At 32.4% G+C, this 21,831-nt stretch overlaps 1 protein-coding gene across 1 annotated transcript in view; it reads right to left on the bottom strand.

The window, feature by feature from the left end:
* Positions 1-2,467: 2,467 nt before the first annotated feature.
* The window catches only part of LOC139513650 (uncharacterized), a 41,221-nt gene continuing 21,857 nt past the window's right edge, over positions 2,468-21,831 (bottom strand). Inside the window, exons 7-15 of the mRNA XM_071302334.1 lie at positions 17,115-17,210; positions 16,630-16,766; positions 14,384-14,475; positions 11,702-11,786; positions 11,314-11,385; positions 9,154-9,249; positions 8,227-8,385; positions 7,496-7,591; positions 2,468-2,908 (exon numbers count right to left, since the gene is read on the bottom strand). Coding sequence (XP_071158435.1) covers positions 2,759-2,908; positions 7,496-7,591; positions 8,227-8,385; positions 9,154-9,249; positions 11,314-11,385; positions 11,702-11,786; positions 14,384-14,475; positions 16,630-16,766; positions 17,115-17,210 — 983 coding nt within the window. The 3' untranslated portion in view covers positions 2,468-2,758. The remainder of the gene's footprint in view (positions 2,909-7,495; positions 7,592-8,226; positions 8,386-9,153; positions 9,250-11,313; positions 11,386-11,701; positions 11,787-14,383; positions 14,476-16,629; positions 16,767-17,114; positions 17,211-21,831) is intronic.

The following is a 21,831-nucleotide window of genomic DNA, read 5'->3' as shown; positions in this document are numbered from 1 at the left end:
ACCAATGAACCATGAAAATAAGGTAACGGTCAAATAAACCCTGACAGAAATACATTTGCACCATTCACCAAATAATTTTGACCTAATTAGTTAGTGTCAGAGGTATGTACTAATGGAAATTGGCCACGAAAAGTTAACCTTGAAAATGACTCACAAAATGAGGATTCCATTTATCAAACATAGTTATCCTATCACCCACATTAAGCGTGAGATTTACAAAATAACTATGCCATATTTGTGCATTTGCTGAACCATGAAAATGAGGTTAACTATAAATGTCATCATATGCTGGATGACTGCTTAATCCAGCGGCAATAAGACAGACGATAACTTCTAAACATAAGGAATTAGTACCTTACCGTGCACAATCTTATGTGAAATTAGAGAATTTCGAGTTTTAAGATAGGCATCATTTTGCTATGCATTTTCTTAGAAGAAAAAATAAGACATTTTATAATCGAAAATAGCAATGTGTTTGTTCATATTCCATAAGTCAATATTAATAACAAATAAATAAAAGGAAATCATGAATAAACTCTGTCTGTAGGTGGTTCATCATCGTATCGGATATTAAATACTGTTGAGAGGAAATATGTTTTGTCGGGGTACTTTAGGCATGTTGTATACATGTTTTATGTGTTAATAAAATTATACAAGTGAAAGGCTTAGCTAACTACAAAGGTCAGGTTCGCTCCGTTATTTTCTACATTTATATATGCCTGTGTCTGGATAGGAATATGATAGTTGTGATGCATTCGTTTAATGTGTTTGAGCTTTTGATTTTGAGTTGTCCTCGGAGTTCGGTATTTTTGTTGTTCTGCTTTTTATTCATGTGATGTTTATCAACAATAAGATTTGTGATTGATATTTCTCCTGTTTGTTCGTTGGAGGAATTTTTACTTTTTTTAATATTGGTGTCAAATGTCCTGTTGTTCTATATATTTCCTTAATACTGACATATATGGACGTCTTGATATTAGAATCTATGAGACACGCAATGACTTCAGCTTTCCCGTTGTCAAATTCATATTTTTATGCAGTATCAGAACCTCTGACCCAGCTAATATCATTCACAATTTAATAATTTCACATATGTCAAAAGATAAATTACGGTCTTGCATTTTTTACAGTTTATGGACATCATAAACAACCAACTGCTAATGAAATAAAAACTGCACACACAGGATTATATGTAAGAACAACTGTAATCGACACTTCATTAGTTTAGTTGACAGCAAAGTGAATAGTCGACATTATGGTTTATTTTTATAAATTGTGACTTGGATAGAGAATTTTCTCATTGGCACTCATAACCACATATTCTTATATCTATGTATAGGCAACAGTCACCTTTTGAGGTTGAAATAAGTTAACCAACAAAACCGTTTGTACATTTATAATTGTGTCCATTCTTACTTGTGATATAACTTCCCGATCTAAGACATTTAGATGCTAAAATACTCGTCTCATTATTTACCTACTGTGTCGAATTTCCTTTTGTGACATTATTTACCATTAAAATCGTTTTATAGAGGTGAAACTTGTTTGAAAAATTTGAATTATAACAATTCAGAAGAATATGTTTATTTTAAGCTATATATTCTCTTATTGTAAACTTATCTATGTATGAATCATAATTTTATTCCTTAAATTGGGATTAAAAATTGAGAAACCACTCAGAATTAAAAAAAAAAAGCCTTAGGATTGTCTTATCGATATCCTATTGCGTGTTTTAGAGGCATTTATACATAAAATAACAACTTGTATATTTGTTAGTGTTTTCAAGACTGTCATATTGAAGACCGTATGTAAACATCTATATGGCATTTGTTTTTGTTAGTTTGTTTGCCTTTTTATGTATATGTTAAGGTGAATTTGTATACTCAGGGATTATTTAGAATCTTCGATGTTTCAGGAATTTAGCAAACTCACTAAATTCATTTGTGATTATGAATAATCTTTGAAAAAAACAGGGTGGATTTCATTATCCCTTAAAATTTTAAGATATTTGTTTCAAGAATTATCAATTACATCAAGAGTATTTTTGATAGAAAAAATCAAGTATAGATACATGTAAATAAAGCATCTGTATTTTTTACATTCTCAATGTACCTGATAACTACATGTATATGCAATAAATTGTATGCAATACACATTCATGTTTGGAATGTAAATGAACAGTGCATGGGATTTATAGTTTTACAAATGGCGATAAAGTAATTGAACATCTATTTTTTTATGTTCCAATGGACAAGGAATTCAAACTAACCAAACTAAATGCAAGTAAATGTTAAGAAAAATCAGACAGACCACAAAATTGACAGATTGAACACCTTTTGAGGAGGCAATAATGTTTTGATACTGATTCGGCATGTTTTCGTTGAAAGAAAGACCCAAAAAATACGTTGGCCACTTTTCATGACCGACCTGAAAAGAACTTGGAGCCTGACGTTATAAATCAATTAAATGAAAGAACAAAATGAAAATTTATTAATCAGTAATCATATCAATAATATAACATATAATTAATCCATCACACTTTTTTTCTGTTGATATGTCTGTCTTGTATAAATATTAAAAATTTATTCTTCATCGCAAATACCAATAATACTGTAATCAAACTACATTAGCATAATCCCGGCGAGGGAGGAACAAAAAATTTGCGAAAGCAAATTTACAGATCTAACATTGTTGGGTTGATGTTAGGACGAGTTGTATATATATATATATATATTGTCGAAATATAATCATAAATTTACTACATTTTAGAAATCGCTTCTAGCTGTGCGTCTGTAAGACTTGGTTTATTCGGAATATCGCTGGCATTGATTACATCTTTGGATACTTTTTCTAGTTTATTGTCACGGACGAAATGCTGTAAGTATCTAAGAGTAGACTTTCTTCCTTGCTGCAAGTATAACAGTAAGTGTACTCTTCTTTAATACAGAACAAGTATATGTTGTCTTTTTGGATGAAATACTTGGAAAATGAGGACTTACATTATGTGTTTTGAATTTCATTAAACAAAATATAAACTGTATCACTATTCTTTTGTAAATCTCTTTCACTAAACTATTGTTTTAGATATATTTTTATATCAGTATATTTTAATTACTATGTATATTAGAAAACACACAAAAAGTGTAAGCTCTAGCATTGAAAGTTTTATATCTTCGCTGTAAACTGATTCTAAGAGTAAGTACTGTGTTCTCCTGGGTAATTATCTTATATACGATTGGTTGTTTCAGCCCATCTGTATTCTATTTAGTCATGATGCTATGAATACGTTTTCATTGTTTTTAATCAATATACACTTTTTGGTTCAAAACTTTATACTTGTGAAATCCTTGTCGATTCAGGAAGACAAAAATATACGACTTCATCTCAATGATGTTTTATTAGGAACTGTTATGTTTGTTAAAGAAAAATCTCAAGGCATCCCATTTTATATCTCATTTAAACAAGTGCTTACAACAGTATGACTACATGTTTTCTTCATGACATCGGTACAACAATGCAAGGATTAATTGTTCTTGGTTAAAGTTTGAAATGTAAGTTTTAAAAATGCAATTTTCCTGTTTGTGATTTTACACAGGCATAAAAACATTGATCTTATAGTGCGGTGACTGAAGGCAGATTTTTTGGAATTTAATCTCCCCACCGAACACACACCTACATAATATATCATTGGAAAGAGGAAATCGTGTACTATAATAATATGCCTGTCGTCAGGACTTGATATGGTCACATTTTTTTAAAATTGAGGTCAAAGGTCATATGTAAAAATTTGTGAAAATTTGGATGGGTTTCAATTTTGACATTTTGTTCTATTTCTAAACTCTACCTAAATACAAATGATGCTGTTTTGGTTTTAGTAATGTTTGTTATTATACATAAACCTTAATCATTGAGATTTTTTTATCAAACAAAATCCTAAAACGACGTTATATAAACAAAACTTTAAAAATCTAGTTTTCAACCTATAAAATGTTAAGAGCACCTTAACCTTATGAAAAAGATCAATTTCAGGTAAAAATCAAGTGTCATGCAGGACAATACTTTAAAATTATTTTTTAAACTATCATATTGGGTGAGGTATGAAATCAAAGCCATCGAACACTACAGTCAAATATGACCTCAAATTGAATTTGCGGATACTTCAGGTTTTTTATAGACTACTCGTTGCTTTTTGGGTTTTTTTCACAATTATTACTGCTACCATAGTATTATCTTTTGTTGTGTATTTAACTCTGGTTAATATCTATTAATTATAGGTTTTGTAACTATATCCCCCTTTTCCCCTTGCAACGTACCACATACTTCAAAAGTATTCCATATAAAAAAGAAGATGTGATATGATTGCAAATGAGACAACTCTCCAAATGAGACCAAATGAGACATAAAACAATTATAGGTCCTGTATGGGTTTCAACAATGAGTAAAAGTCATACTGCAAAGTATTCAATTCCCGAAACGAATAATGTAAAACAAACAAAAAATCTAACGGCCTGATTAATGTACAAAATAAATATTAAAGAAACTAATATAGTATATAAAAACAAACGACAAACACTGCATTACCATCTCGTAACTTAAAACTGACACATACAGATAGTGGCGGGATTTAACTTTTTTAAGGGCACGTCAACAATCCCCTAATCTCGGGACTGGATTCGTGTGTACCAGTGCCACAAGCTTTATACCAAATCAACCCTTATCTCCATCATGTTAATTTTCATCAACTGTCACGTGCAACAACAATAACGGTACCATTTTTTTCTGCACCAGATGCGCATTTCGACAATACATGTCTCTTCAGTGATGCTTGTGGCCAAAATATGTGAAATCCAAAGCTTATATTAAAGATGAAGAGCTATAATCCAAAATTTCCAAAAAGTATAGCCAAATCTGTGAAATGAATCAGAGTTTTGCATGAGGGAGATACATTCCTTAATTTATAATAATTTCTAACATTTTGACATGTTTTAATATTTCTACACATTTCACTCATGGCCACAGGTCTGCACATGAAAGGTTCTGCTCAAAGCAAACACGTTATTCTGAGTTTTTCTTTACAAGTACAGACAACGTATTGTAGGAAGTCCGAAGACATTTGTTCCTAAAAAATACCAGCTTCAAATCATCCCTATCAATTCATCCAAGATTTAACAGAGATCTATAAGGGGTCTAGGAAGGTGTGATGACATCCATATGCTTGTCTGCAAAGATGCTGGGGAAACATTATACGAGAAGTACACACTATCTTGAATTCGCTCAATTTCATGGTTGGCAAGACATTAGATAGCGTCGCACTTTATTTTAAGAAGCATAAAATCCATTGGCATTCAATGTTTTAACAAGGTATTTTGAACCAAACTCACGGTACATTTGTAAAGCCAATCCTAAATGAAAAGGAGTAAAACAAAAATGATTGCCTCAACAATTGCTTAGCATTTCCACAATTTCTCTGGTGCCATTTCCTGAGAATAGTCTTGGCTGTATGCAGTTTCATTGAGTAACCATATAATGAATTGCAATAAATACGAAGGCATTGACTGAATTAAGAAGGAAGAAACAATTCATCCAAAGTTGGGTAGTCTTCTTTAAAGTTTCGATGTCTTTTCTAAGTAAACTTGCAGCGGAATTAAATATCTGTCCGTTATTTGTGTCTTTTACAGTTGACATTGAGATTTTGAGGTCAGTTTTCAATTGACTAGAAGCTTATATGGCATCTAAAATAGTTAATTTGCTACTAAATAATATGTTATATTTGCCTTGAACTTGTTTGACAACTGAATTTCTATAGAAATAAATGAGTTTAAACTGCATTTTACATGTAGAATATTCTAAATTAGAATCAGCCCGAAGAAATGATCTATATTTATCAAGTAACGGTGCCATGAGGAATGACCATTAAATCGTTGTCAATAGCCAAAATAGAATTAGTAAAAGCAGTATGATCGTGTTCTGAAATATCTGCTTCCACGGGTTTGGATTTTTTTTTTCCCGTTTTTAGCAAATATTTTGTAATGCAACCAAAATGACAGAGTGCTTGAAGTTTAAAAGATGGATGGGAAACTATTTCAACTTTAACTTTATCTGACACGGATAAAACATTTTTAATGCGCTCATCTGCTTCAAACTTGAGTAATTTTTTATCTTTCTAAAATGTTTTGTTGTAACAAAATATACAAGCGCTCCAGATGAACGACTGCATTCTAGAACGTGTACACTGAAAACACTGCAAATTATTGACTAATACACAAAATGGGACGGAAGGCAAGTGATTGAGTTCCGTGTTGAAATTGAAGATTTTTACTCCATTCTTTTTCCATTGATTTCTTAAGGTTTTTTTCATATTTTGGTTCCGAAATTTTTATCACTTATTAGTTTTATTAAATACTATATGCTTAAAATATCATGGGATAATTTTTATTACTACTATGAAGAAGAAACTAAAGTTTGAGTCTGAATTTGCAAATAAAATTACCTCAATTTTAAATAGTCTAAACTTCACAAATTTTATAGATTAGAGGAAAATAAAATACTGAATAGCATATTTTGACATGTAAAAATAGCTTCAGGAAAAACTATTTCAATTAAATGTAGGCAAACATACCCATTTTTTCATTTTGAAAAAGGGGGTTGAAACTCTCCAATATACTACCAGTCATTAAAACGACTTTTTAGAAAAAAGTGACCGTACGAAATTCTGACGACAGGGCAAAAACTAAAGAAGACATATTTTTCTTTAAGTTAAGACCATTTTTAGCCGTGTGTTATTTGGGGAGATTAAACTCGCGATCTAGACGACTTTTAACACTTCTGTCACCGCACTATTACTGCATATAATTGGTATACAGCTTTCAATTTAAACAATCCTCGTTAAAATATCTAATGCTGATTTCATTAATTTCAAAAATCTGTTTTCATGCTTAACTTTGTAAGTCTTTATGTGATAGTTTCATGATTACTGGACCCTTAGTTAGTTCACAGAAAGGTTCATGACATATTATACTTAAATGTAGAGGTTTAGAAATACATGTTGTTAAAGATAGAATTTTCAATTCATATCGTTAAGAATACACTCTACACACTTTCAAAAATACTTAATTTAAATGGATGCAATTAAACCACAGTGGTATTCGAAGGTTTCAAAATTATAACTGAATCACGAAATTCTCTAGAAAACACAGTTTAGATCAGAGATGGCAGTAAATAACGTAAAAAACTATTAAAAAAAATAGTGGACAATTACACAAATTTAACATTGCAACGCAAAGCATGTGTTCGTTATGTATAATGTGAGATGTCAAAGAGAAGATATTTTGTGTGTATATTAAATAACAATATTCTACTAATATAAGATAAATTATAAGCAACCTTTCTGTGCCTTTATATTCTGCAAATGAAATTAATTTAGGAAATTGGGAGGATATAACAATATAGACACATAAAAGCAGTTCACGGATCAATATATATTATCTAAACTTACATTTATTAAGAAATTCTTGTCTTCATCTTCCATATCAAAATTGGTTGTCTTGATGTACCATGAACTTATTCCAATCGTTCTATTTATGTCAGAACTCTGAAAACAAAGCAATTGCTAACACTATATTACAAATGTCAAGCATATTTTTACTTCACAATAATAGTTTTTAAAATTGATAACAATTTAAAAGATTAATACTCCATATACATAGTAATAGACTTAAACGGTTGTGAAGATGATACTTTTGATTTGCTCTTCCAAAATGTGTGACGAATATTGTATTTTGTGGCAATAGAAGTATAAGGTTTTGTAAATGTTTTATGACAAATAAAACAGGAAATGATGACAGCACATTGTATCAGTAAAATTACAATGAATAAAGGTGGACCATAATACTTCAGGGAGAAAAATCAGCTGAACAATTTAATTACTTTCTATTGTTTAAGGAAATATTGAGCATCTCAATTAACAAAATCAGTGCAATGAGACCTGACAGTTTTTTGTTTGGAAAATTAAACGAGTTCAATCAACTTTAGTCAAGTGTTCGGTACAGCCTTAATGAAATAGAAAAGAAATATACCAGCTTCTGAATAATAGGCCCCCAATTCGCTGGCACTTCAAAACATGTTTATTTAACTATGTACCTTTAGAATATGTTTATTTAACTATGTACCTTTAGAATATGTTTATTTAACTATGTACCTTTAGAATATGTTTATTTAACTATGTACCTGAGTAAATTTTCTACCGGCATTGGTTGAGAGAGCATTAAAAATAGTCCCCAAAAAGCTGAAAAAGCCATCGATTTCTTTGCGTTTCACCCCGAGGTATGTCTCATGCATGCAAACGCCTGTTACTTCAATAAAATTTATTAGTTCATTGTAATCAATCTGAAATGCATAATGGAACAAAATAAGTTTTAACAATTCCAATAGTAAAGGTGTATAATGATAGTAATAATTCATTTGGTTCGTTAGAATATTCCTGACTAGGCATACATGACAAACTGTGAAAAGTTTTTTTTGGTACCCTGCTCACTTGGATTGCACTGCGTATGATTGTTATGTGAGGATTATTACCAGCCCAGCAGTCCTCACTTCTGTAATGATATGGTCATAATAATAAATCAATTATTTTCACAACAATTCATCAAAATACTACGGATTTCCTACCCCATGGATAGAATTTATCCTGCCAATAGTCAACTATTGAACAAATTACAGGTTTAGAAATATTTTTTGCTTTATTAGTACAAATAAAGTTTCCTGTTATCGCGCTTCGATGTTGAGCAAGTAATACTAATATGGATATTTCTTTTTCCGTACCAGTTCATTTTGGGATCTTCGTCGTGGGGCGCGTTAAAACTGTGTCGATTTTTTTAAGAAATGTCAGAGCAATGGCAAAAACTTTCGGAATACTGGGTTTGCAGTCTTTTCAACTCTTTTGATTTGAGCTTCACTGATTAGTCTTTGTAGATCAAACTTACATCTTGCGTTCTAAATCATAATCCTAAATACCAATGGTAAGTCTAAAAATACGATAACGAAAGAACTCATCAACAATATTATAAAACAGTTAACAATTTTACTGTGAGGCTTGTACTGATGCAATATGTATTATTTGTAATACATTTTTTTTAACAATTTCTGTAAACTTACACTGCCACTGTCGTCTCTGTCTAAAGCATCGTATGCAAGATCAGGGCCACATTCCTCTCCGAATAACAATTTGCTGTATTTCTCTTTAAAATCGGCCTACAAAGAATCGAAAAACGTAAACTGTAAGTAAGATTGCTTTGGATTCCTAACTCTATTAATCTGAAAGACGCATCGAAGGAATGTGCATTAAATGAAAACTCCAAAACAAATCAGTTACAACAATTAACTTCTATAATTCTTATATAAGAATAGCAAGGGTGACTGGGGTAAAGAATTATATTTATATATTGGTCTTCTTCAGATCAGTATTTTGATTTTGACAAAGTGGGGCGTACATTTAGCTGTGCGAAATATAAATTCGTAACCAACTCTGGTCAGAAAGAGCACATTCAATTAAATGTAAAATCAATCTTAATTGACACTTTTTTTTAAATAGGACACAATCTGTAGTTTTAGCCGTATTTGGCACAACTTATTGGAATTTCGGTCCTCAATGCTCTTCAACTTTGTACTTGTTTGGCTTTATAACTATTTTAATCTGAGCGTCACTGATGAGTCTTATGTAGACGAAACGCGAGTCTTGTGTATTGAATTATTATCCTGGTACCTTTGGTAACTGTTTACAGATCTGACGTCCATTCTGTTGTCTTAATAATGAAGCCAACGAAAACAAGTCCCTTAAACAATTCATTACATTGTACAAATATTGAATAATTGTACTAAAATGATATCCAAAGATATACCATTTAACCGACATTACGTTGGTAAAAAATGCATTCTTAGGGTAAATTAGTTTCGGAATCGGTACCTTAAACCCGACTACAGTTTTAGTTGATAACCAAACCTTGGTACCTGTTACATGAGGAATACATAAAAAAAAAACAGAAAAAAACAGAGATACACATTAAAAAGACATTTTCATTCGTCATCATATGGATAAGATGTGGTATGATTGCCAAAACAATTCCTTATTGAGACAACTCTCTACCAGATACCAAATGACGTCGAAGGTAAGTAACTAAGGTAAACTGGGAGAGTAATGTAACAGCACAACATAAGAACAATCTATAAGAATCAACTGAAAATGGTTTACCTCATCATATCGATACAAAACAAAAACACAAAAGACACTAAGTACAGAACTGCTGTTACCTAATTTACTGAAACTAGTTTAAAGACAAATAACAACTTATAATAATAGCATGTATCTAAATTAAAATATCAATCTAACTTCAAATGGACTCAGTGTAAAGACGAAGTAAACAGTCAGACAAAAACATGTCCTTGGGCAATGCCAAACTATATATATCGATAGATTTAAGCACCGTAGAATTACATAAGTGCAATATTTGTTAATCTACTGGTAAACAAATTATTTTAAACCAGTAAAAACAATATTCAAAGATTTTTTTCTACAGGTACATACATAATTTAATTTGGTAAGTTATTGAAATGACTTACAAGTGTGATCCAACAATAGCAGAACTATATTGTTGGGTATATACAACTGAAAGATATAAATATAGGCAACGAGGTATATTCCTGTTCGAAGGGAAACATCAACTATAAGAAGAAAACAACGAAACAACGAAACAACGAAAACACTAAGTGCAACCAAAAAAAAAACCAAACGACAATGTAAGACACATAGAAACAAAGACCAAGTTAAGTATAAGATGACACCTGCTATTTATCTGACTTGGTACATGACACTTATAAAAAAATTTGTGGGTTAAACCTGGTTTTGAATCTTGATTAATCTCTCACTTGTATTACATTTTCATTAAATACCTTTATATTGACAAAACACGCAGATACGACAGGTAAAAATTTCACGAATAGGGGTACAACAGCAACACGAAACCCACAAAAACGGAAAGTTCCTATTCAAATGGCAAAATCAAAAGCTCAAACACATCAAACGAAAGGATAACAACTGTCATATTTCTGACCTGGTATAGGCATTTTTTTATGTAGAAAAGATGGATTGAACCTAATCATGTGGTAAGGTAAACCTCGCGCTTTTATGGCTTTTAAAATATTCAAATAAAAATAATGATTTAAACTTGCTTACACATACACCACAAGGTATATGGTTGCTATTTCTAGCATAAGCGATCACACATGTCAACATCTTTTTATTTTCATTTTTTATCTTACTTCAGAAAAAGCTTTTTTGAATTCTTCTTTTGAAATTACGTTATTGCCATCTAAATCGTTTTCTTGCATAACCTACAAAAGATCAAGAAAAACGTCATCTTTAGTAATGATTTGCAAAATGTCATAGGTAAAGGCTACAGATGATATAAATACAAAAATAAATGATTTCTTGATAATTAAAGGTGAAGAGATCATTATAACAAAACGGAAAGCATATATAAATGAAGTCTCAAATTTAATATTCGAAATCCAACATCTATCTATGAATCTGAAGTGTTACTTCTTCGTATAATTAGTTACTTTCCTTTTTTCTTTTCGTTCCTTAATTAATCTATATTATACCTATGCTTATAGTTATAATACTAATCAGATTTTACGGAAGACTTACGTTGAAGAATTCTGTCGCAGCTTCAGATACGTCTGTATATACATTGTGTATTTTACACTTTCCTTGATCTGCTTTTGCCCAATTTCTAAAAAAAACAAGGTTCCTGCCAATATATCCAATATATTACCAAGAAGATGTGGTATGAGTGCCAATGAGACAACTCTCCATCCAAATAACAATTTATAAAAGAAAACCATATAGGTCAAGGTACGGCCTTCAACACGGAGCCTTGGCTCATACCGAACAAAAAGCTATAAAGGAGCCAAAAATTACTAGTGTAAAACCATTCAAACGGGAAAACTACATTTCACGATTTTAAATGCAAGTAAAATCTTATCAATTCGTCAAGATGAACATATCGATATTTGAAACAGTGTATTAATCTATTTGGTGAAATTTTATGTTTAAAAAAAATTAAAACAACTGTTACTAAATTTCATGTATCCGAAGCGCTTTTCTGGTTTCACATTTAGTATGAACGCTCAAACCAATCATTTAAAAGTCAAAGATGTTGATGACCTTTGTGACAAAAAGGACATGAATATATGTGATTCAAACTAATGTCTTCTTTTTGTTTAATTTATATTTTGAAAAAGGATGGCTTCTTACAATTTTGAGTCCAGCCATTCACTTAATATCGTGGAAAATTAAATTGTTTAAAGACGCTTTTTGTTTCATAATTTTCAATTTCAAAAGAAAATGATATCTATGTTTAATGCAATTATAAATTGGTCTTAAAACTTATACAAAAATATGTAAGTATTTATTAACTATCGATAGCACATGGGTTTGTTGTTATAATGGGAACATGTGTTCATGTTTACAATAATATTTAAATTATTGTAGCATAACAATAAGTCGCCTTATCAAAGTTAAGAGTTTAAAGTTTTTTTTATGTTAGCACGGACTAGTCATTTGCGGTAAAAGTTTACATTGAAAATACATTTTCCTAGCTTCGAAGCTCAGTCTTAGTGCAGTGAAGTTTCCCCCTTCCCCCTTTTGTAAACATGTTTTGTATAAGCTTATAATTATTGTAAACACATTTCGTTTTTTCTGCAGATGATAAAAAGAACATTATGTAAATAAAGTTTTGTGATATAAAAGATTATATTTCATTATTTTCATTGTAGATATGTTTGTAAGACATGTATGTTGCAGCGGTCTTAGTGTGCTGGCAAAGTTATTCGAGGACAGTTGACTTATTTGATATATAAACTTTGCTGCACTCGTCTAGGCGAGCTGTTTCCCATAGATATATGTTTGAGTTTTTGTTCATAAATACTTTATTTGCGTTTAAGGGCACGAATAAGAAAATAATATCTTATATATGCAGAAAGTGCATCCATCGTGCTTAACATACCATCTGCTGCATCGTATGGAGTTAATATATCTCAGTTAATATGTTATACTCGTGCATTTTGACACTTTAGTGAACTTCATCAACAGGGGTGCGTCGTCACACAAGACTTTTTCAACAGAGTTAAGAGGAAGAATAACTGTAATCGATAGTACAGTTTCACGGTCATGATCAGGTATTGATTGTCGCTACAAGTTATCGTGGTCTGAATTCTTTAGACACCTAAATAAGGATCTGAACCGCTTGCCTACTATTCTCGATTGTACAATTTTCAAGACAAATTTGCAAGGGAAATAATGCCTGCAGAGCAATAGACGTTTACCCTGTCAAACAACCACATTGTTGCTCATGCGATTTTGTCCTTTTTCCTTTCCTAACTTAATTTGTCTGTTTGAAAGAGTTTAGAAGTAAAGTATACTAGTCAACAAAAGAAACGATAAACGATTTGAAATCAAATTGATCAAAAAGTATTTAATATAAAACAAAATGAGATGCATTATTTTGAAAACTTTTCATTTGACATGTATGTGCATATAATTATGAAAATCAAAACCTGTCGGAAAGAAACTAAATGCCGTGTAAATAATCACAGGATTCAAATTATTTTTGCGGAAAATTTAATTAAAATCGACACACAATTTTGAAAGTACTAAAATAATTTTCAAATTTGTTTAAAAATATCCAATATGCTAATAAAGTTATGTTCATGTTGTAAATTATGGATTGAAATATTTTATTTTTTTTTTAATTTTTAGTAAATCTCAAAAAATTAAAAAATTAAAAATTGTGTTTACGTCTGAAATCAATGCTTTAGATATGAAAACACCACTCTGTATTTTTGGAACCTTTCAGTTTAGTTTTAAGTTTGATACCGTGTATTTGAATTTCACTTTACAAACACTGTATATGGAAGATGAAATGATAATGTATACATTTTACCGATTTCTTAAAGGGCCGAATTTCGCTTTACAAATAAACGAAGAAACTGTATGATTTTTTAAAAACAAATTGATGGCAAATATTTTCTTTACCTTTAAATGGGAGGTTCGAATCATTAGTTGCAACGTCTGGGTTCTTTTAAATTGTCGATTTTTGTAAATTTTGTCGAAAAAAATAATTTCTGTCGATGACGTCATGGAAGCATAAAACTGTTTTTTGTAAACGGGTTTATAGTTCTGTGGTCATTCGGTATTACCATCTTCAGTATTGGTCGTATATAATGAAAACTTCATCTTGAATTTTCGAAAAAAAAGAGTCGTGTATCGTTTCTTTTGTTCACTAGTATAGATCGAAAATAGCTGTCACTTAACAGACATTTACTTTACCTTGCCAATTTCGTATTCGGTAATTTTCCCATTGGAACGCCAGATTTCTTTAATACCAATTTTTTATGATATTCGTCCTCATCAAAAGAAAACTGTAAAAAGAAAAACAATTATCAGCTGAGACGCAATCCAAGAAGCCATGTTTTCTTACGTTACAAGAATACATAAGTTTGTTACTTATCATATAAGAGTTTTAGATTTAAATGTTCCTAATACTTTTTAATCATTTTCATTTTATTCAAGCAGTGTGATGAAATTTATTCAAATTCAACAAATAATTTGCTTGCCTCATTTTAAGGGCAACATGTTACCATAAATGTTCAGGTCATTCAGTAAGCAGTAATCAAAGTAATCATACACAAAAAGGGTTGAGTAAATAAAAGGAATATAAAACAGTCATATCAAAACAAATTCATGACACAAACGACAAAACAAAAGGCCAAGTAAAATATGCGGTATTTTCTCGCCGTGTTGAACACCCATTGGTGGTCTTCGGCTGTTTTCTGTTCTTTGGTCGGGTTGTGGGTTGTTGTCTCTTCGACATGTTCCCATTTTCATTCTCAATTTTATAACTATAGGCTCTAAAGAGCCTGTGTCGCTCACCTTGGTCTATGTGAATATTAAACAAAGGAAGCAGATGGAGTCATGACAAAATTGTGTTTTGGTGATGGTAATGTGTTTGTACATCTTACTTTACTGAACATTTTTGCTGCTTACAATTATCTTTATCTATAATGAACTTGGCCCAGTAGTTTCAGTGGAAAATGTTAGTAAAAATTTACAAATTTTATGAAAATTGTTAAAAATTGACTATAAAGGACAATAACTCCTTAGAGGGTCAATTGACCATTTTTGGTCATTTTGACTTAATTTTAGGTCTTACTTTGCTGTACATTATTGCTGTTTACAGTTAATCTCTATCTATAAAAATATTAAAGATAATAACAAAAAACGTCAAAATTTCCTTAAAATTACAAATTCAGGGGCAGCAACCCAACAACGAGTTGTCCGATTCATCTAAGTTCTATTTTAGCCATGGCGGTCATCTTGGTTAGTTGGCCGGGTCACCGGACACATTTTTTAAACTAGATACCCCAATAATGATTGTGGCCAAGTTTGGTTTAATTTGGCCCAGTAGTTTCAGAGGAGAAGATTTTTGTAAAAGTTATCAGACGACGCCGGACGACGACGGACGACGGACGCAAAGTGATGAGAAAAGCTCACTTGACTCTTTGGGCCAGGTGAGCTAAAAATCATGTTAATTGAAACACGGTAAATAGTCTAATTCAGTAGGCCACACTCGCAAAAAGGGAAGGGAATTGTAGTTGCGACATAAGCAACATATTCGACATTATTTGTGAAACGGTTTGTCTATAAAATGACGTCAATTTTTCCATTACATCATTAGCGTCTTTGTAAGCTGCTCATCCAAAAAAAAAAATGTGCGGGGCATCATTCCATACTTCTGTGATATAATGGCACCTATATCTACGTTGTGTGGTCTGGAGATCTCGGCCTTCTAGACTGGTTATCACTATCATTTAGTTAAGGTCATTTTTTAAATTTTCACTTTTAATCATTCTGCTTCTAGATGCCCGTTTTGCATTATCTGCGTCACAATCGGTTAGGCATATGTTTTAATTATCCTCCCTTCTTTCTTTTGACGAACTGAACGCGTCATATAATCAGATTTTGATTTAAGTGTATAATGTTCTATTTTTTGTCCCAGTCATGATTTATTTTGTTTATTCCATGGTATTGTCTTCCCTTTATTCAAGAAATAAATACTTTTTTTTAGACTTACCAATTCCATCCTATATAAGGAGTAGATCATTTATAAGTATGCACTAATTTTGTTAAAAATAATTTTCTGTAAGGGTACAAAGTAAAATAACAAAGATATTGAACTCGGAGGAAAATTCTATACGAAAAGTCGCTAAGCAAATGGAAAATCAAAAGCTCAAACATATCAAGCAAATGGTATTAACTGTCAAATTTCTAACTTGGTACAGGTATTTTTTATGTAGTATAAATAGGGAATTTAAATCTCGAGAGAAATGTATTATCATTGCAGTATTATGTCTGTCTAGGGTTGTAAAGTCAAAACATATTTGGAGCTTTGGTTTTGGAATTTTTCATTTGTTATTTTTCTCCAGGTTGTTAATTTAGGTTTTTTTTACTTATGATTTAGATGACTAGATGTTTGTTTTCTTTGATAATACCAGTTTGCATTGGGATCCACTTACGACAATACACCCAAGTGTATTTGTTGACTCCACTCCACTTTGGAACCTGTTGTTCCTATCCATCAGCGATACTATATCACTGATTGGCTGAATTCTATTTAAGAAACTATCTTTTGGGTTCATCGAAAGCCACCATCCTAGAACAAACATATAAAAAGGATCTCCATTGATTTCAGTAAATTAGTATCTTTTTTATAGCAAGTAATTCGTTCTTCATTCGAGAATATTTTTATGTAAAATGTACACACTTAGTTTGATATATTCTGTATTGTTAAATTGAAATAAAAGATAATATAGTAAGAACACCTTTCCTATTGTTGGTTCCTAAATGGCGTATACAATTGTATGACTGGTATCTATGATTAGTTAATATCGTAAATTGCCCAACTATAATAATTGATTAAAACTTTTAAACTATTAATTAATTGTTTTTGGCTTTGGAGATTAGTTTTAAAAGGCTCCATACAATATGATTTTACACTTACCATCAAAACAATGAATAGGGTAGTTACAAAAAACTCCACCATCTACATAATTATTTGTTTTGTCGTACAGTTTACTCTGTAGACTTTGAAATAAACCTGAAAAAAATTACATTTTAACAACGACAAATGTTGCTTGTAACCAAAGTCACTGAATGCGACAGAGTTGATGTCTTAAAGTATATAAATATAATCTTATATACCATGTCAGTAAATCATATTCTAAAATTCATATGCATCCCAATCATATTTCAGAAAAAGAGGGAATTTAAGTTTAAGGAAAGAGGGAATTCATGTTTAAGGAAAGAGGGTAATTCATGTTTCAAGAAAACGGAAATTCAAGTTTAAGGAAAGAGGGTAATTCATGTTTGCGGAAAGAGAAATACAATAACAAGTACCATAAAAAATAGACAGGATGTTAAACCTAAAAGGACCCGTGTTTTCCTCGGTTTACGTTTGTTACCCGGATTTGATTTCTCTTAATCGATACTATATGAGTCTAATATCAATGGTGTACATCCATATACATGTACATGATATTATAAGTTATATGGTTCGCTACTGACCCCATACGGATCCATAGAGGGTGAGTAAAATCCATAGGGGGTGAGGCCGGAGGCCGAGTCCCCTATGAATGTTATTCACCCTCTATGGATCCGTAGGGGGTCAGTAGTTAACCGTATAACGAATTTATCGGACGCTGGTCTTTTTCTGCGGCGTTTTGTTGAAAAATAAACAATGAAACACAACAACATTAATAGATGACGTCGCCATTAACGCGTCATGAACCCTATATGAAACTTACTAACCCCATACGGTCTCATAGGGGGTCACCACGTGACGGCATTTAACCAATCACAACGTGATAATTCATCTGTGGTCCGATAAGTGTGTATAGTTCACTGTATATACAACTCCTCTAAACATCAACCCAACAATGTTAGATCTGTTAATTTGCTTTCGCAATTTTTTATTCTCCCTCGCCAGAATTCGAACCCATGCTACTGAGATATCGTGACACCAAATCTCCTGCACTGTAGCCGTCCCGCGAGACCACACGACCACCTGGGCTTCATAAAAATGAAGGTTTCGGTGGCCGGGTGTTACCTTTCCACGTCTACATTATATATATATATATATATATATATATATATATATATATATATATATATATATATATATATATATATATATATATATATATATATATATATATATATATATATATATATATATATATATATATATATATATAAGTACGTCTGAGTCAGTGACAACCCTACAACAGATGTATCCATCGGATCGCCATCAATGATGGTGATACATGGCTGTGTACATAATGTATATACAACTCGTCTAAACATCAACCCAACAATGTTAGATCTGTAGCAAATTTACAGATCTAACATTGTTGGGTTGATGTTTAGACGAGTTGTATATACATTATGTACACAGCCATGTATCACCATCATTGATGGCGATCCGATGGATACATCTGTTGTAGGGTTGTCACTGACTCAGACGTACTTATGAATATAATTATTTTCTGTGACTGTATCTTACATTAATTTGTAGGATCCTTTACTATAGATAATTTAGCTGATCTGTAACAATAACATCTTCATGCCTTATATATCATGTACTGTAGTACGCCGCTAGATTAAAACTGACGTGGAAAGGTAACACATGCCCACCGAAAGCTCTTTTTAGAGAGCCCAGGTGGTCGTGTGGTCTAGCGGGACGGCTGCATTGCAGGCGATTAGGTGTCACGATATCACAGTAGCATGGGTTCGAATCCCGGCGAGGGAAGAACCAAAAATTTGCGAAAGCAAATTTACAGATCTAACATTGTTGGGTTGATGTTTAGACGAGTTGTATATATATATATATATATATATAGAGTCTATAAGAATCTACCAACCAGTAAACTTAATAGGTATTGGATCATCAAAATTGACAATACTACACAAACAGGAAAAATTATATGAGTCTGAAAGATTGTGTAACAATACCGATAAATAGATGGAAAACAAAACACTAAAAAGTGTTGAATATCATTGCACAAAGATGGAAAAACTGAACAGATGATATAAATTATACAATAATTGCAAATATTTCGGCTCAACAAATGGCCTTCTTCGGTGACAAAAGTTTTAACAATAATGAGATATAATGTATAAGGTGTAAACATAGATCACTAATAATACAGGTAAGTTTTGGTCGATTGATTTTAATCCAAAATCCTGAATATAATAATATTAACACTAGACTGTAAATTTAATTATTTCTTTCTATTGATTCCATCTGGATGGAGGACACCCAGTGTTTTTATCCAAAACCTCTCCCGATTTTCTCTTTGCCTATTTTGCCATGTACAATCCTGTTCGATCACAAGTATCTTCATGTGATCAAAATCTTTCAGGTTGTGATCTGGTAACCTGAAATGTTGGCTGACAGGAATGTACGGTTTTTTTGTGAGGTCACTCCTGTGGCCATTGAGGCGTTTGTGAAATGGCTGCATAGATTCACCAACATATTGGAGACCACATCTAGGACACTCAAGAACGTAAATCACGTTTGAGCTTTTGCAGTTGACATTGCAAAATATCTTGTATGTCTTTTCTGTGGTCTTACTGTGAAATGTTGATGAATGCTGCAATTGGTTGCAACATTTGCAGCGCTTGTCCCCACAAGGCTGACAATTACCTACAGTATGGTTAGGTTTGGAAAGGTCAGCACGGACAAGTATATTTCTCAGGCTGTTAGGTTGTTTGAAGGCAATCATGGGAGGCTCAGGAAAGATTTTGGATAACTTCGAATGTTTCTCGATTGCTGTCCAATGATCACGAATGGTCTTGAAACTATTTCTCAGGCATGGATGGTAGGTGAGCACACATGGGATTCTTTTACTTTTCTGTTTATCTTTGTAAGTTAGCAGACTGCTTCTGGGGATGGATTCCGCTTTTCGAAAACTATTTTTGATGTTTTTGTGTTTATATCCCCTTCTTTTTAAATGTCCTTTAAGCTGCCCCAGACTTTGTTTTGCAGTGTCTTCAGAGGAGCAGATTCGCCTTATTCTGAGAGCTTGGCTGTATGGAATGCTCTTCGTGCAGTGTGGAGGATGGCAACTTTCAGGCGACAAGTATTGATGAGTATCTGTAGGTTTAGAGTATATATCTGTGTTTATTATACCTACAGAGAGGGTGCTAGATGTATCAAGGAAGTTTATGGTGGAATTAGATGTTTCATGGGTGAATTTGATGGTAGGGTGTTGATTGTTAGCATTTGTTATAAAAGTTTCTAATTTTTGGTCTCCCTTGTCCCATTTCATGTCAACGTCATCAATAAATCGATACCAGGAAAGCGGTTTTTCGATGGAGCACTCCAGCAGTTGCTTTTCAAATTTACCCATGAATATATTGGCATAAGATGGAGCCATTTTTGTACCCATAGCAGTGCCATTTGTCTGTAAATAGTGTTCTCCTTGGAATGTGAAGTTGTTCTTTTTCAAGACCATAGTAAGCATTTCAACTAAGCAATCAGTAGGTGGAATTTTAGGAGATCGAGAGTCCCAAACTTCTCTACATGCTTCAATACCATCCGCATGGGGAATATTCGTATAGAGAGAGGTGACATCCATAGTGACAAGAGTAGTATTGGCAGGTAGAGGGTTTAAATCCTGCATCTTTAGTAAGTAATCTGTAGAATCTTTAATAAAAGATGGCAAGTTTTCTACATGTGGTCGAAGATAGTAATCAACGAATTCGGATATTTTTTCGGTGGGATGACCATTAGCTGAGACGATTGGTCTACCTGGGTTACCAGGTTTATGAATTTTAGGGAGCAGGTAGAATCGCCCAGGTTTTGAATTTTCAGGTTTTAAATATTTGAAAGTATCTATATCAATGATGTTATTGTCACACATTTCCTTTAAACATTCTGTTATTTCCTCGCTGAATTGGAGGGTGGGGTCCGAATTAAGTTTTTTGTAAAACCGGTCATCATCTAATTGGCGAATGGCCTCTTGGACATAGTTAGATTTGTCCATGACGACAACTGCACTCCCTTTGTCTGCAGGTTTAATAACAATGTCGTCATTATCTCTCAAATTTGTCAAAGCCACACGTTCATCAGGTGTTAAATTATCATAGGTCTGATTGTTTATTTTTACATTTGTAAGTATATCCGTTTTAACATTGTCTATAAATGATTCTAAGGTGGTGTTTTTGCTTGGTTTAGGGACCCAGTTGCTTTTCTTTCTAAATCTATATTCATTGGAGTCATCAGAGTCACTATCTGAGGTGGTGCTATCGTCCTCTTTCGATGCAAAATGTTCCTTGATGCGGAGGCTCCTGGCAAAATAATCCAGTTCCTCAGACAATTTAGTATCATTCACTGGACCAGGGACTGGACAAAAGTTTAGGCCTCTGGATAGTAATGACGTTTCGTCCTCAGTAAGTTGTTTGCTGGAAAGATTAACAACGGTATTGATCTTGTTGCTGAGGACTTGAGGTCTACGTCTAAAATGTCTGTTTTTGGTTTTATTATTCTTTTTTTCTTTTGTACTAATGGATGGGAAAAAAGTACCATCCCGTTGAAATTTGCATCTTTGTCTGGAGCGGAGAGTGGCGGTCTTAGTGTTGGTTATATCGCTCAGGCGCTCTTGGATGTTCTCGAATTCGCTTGCTGTTAGATCTGTTTTGCAAGCCTGAGACAAGGA

This window comes from Mytilus edulis, chromosome 2 (assembly GCF_963676685.1).
Source record: "Mytilus edulis chromosome 2, xbMytEdul2.2, whole genome shotgun sequence".
In the NCBI taxonomy this organism is placed as follows: Eukaryota; Metazoa; Mollusca; class Bivalvia; order Mytilida; family Mytilidae; genus Mytilus; species Mytilus edulis.
Note: the sequence above shows the minus strand (reverse complement) of the source record. Positions and strands in the feature narration are given on the sequence as shown.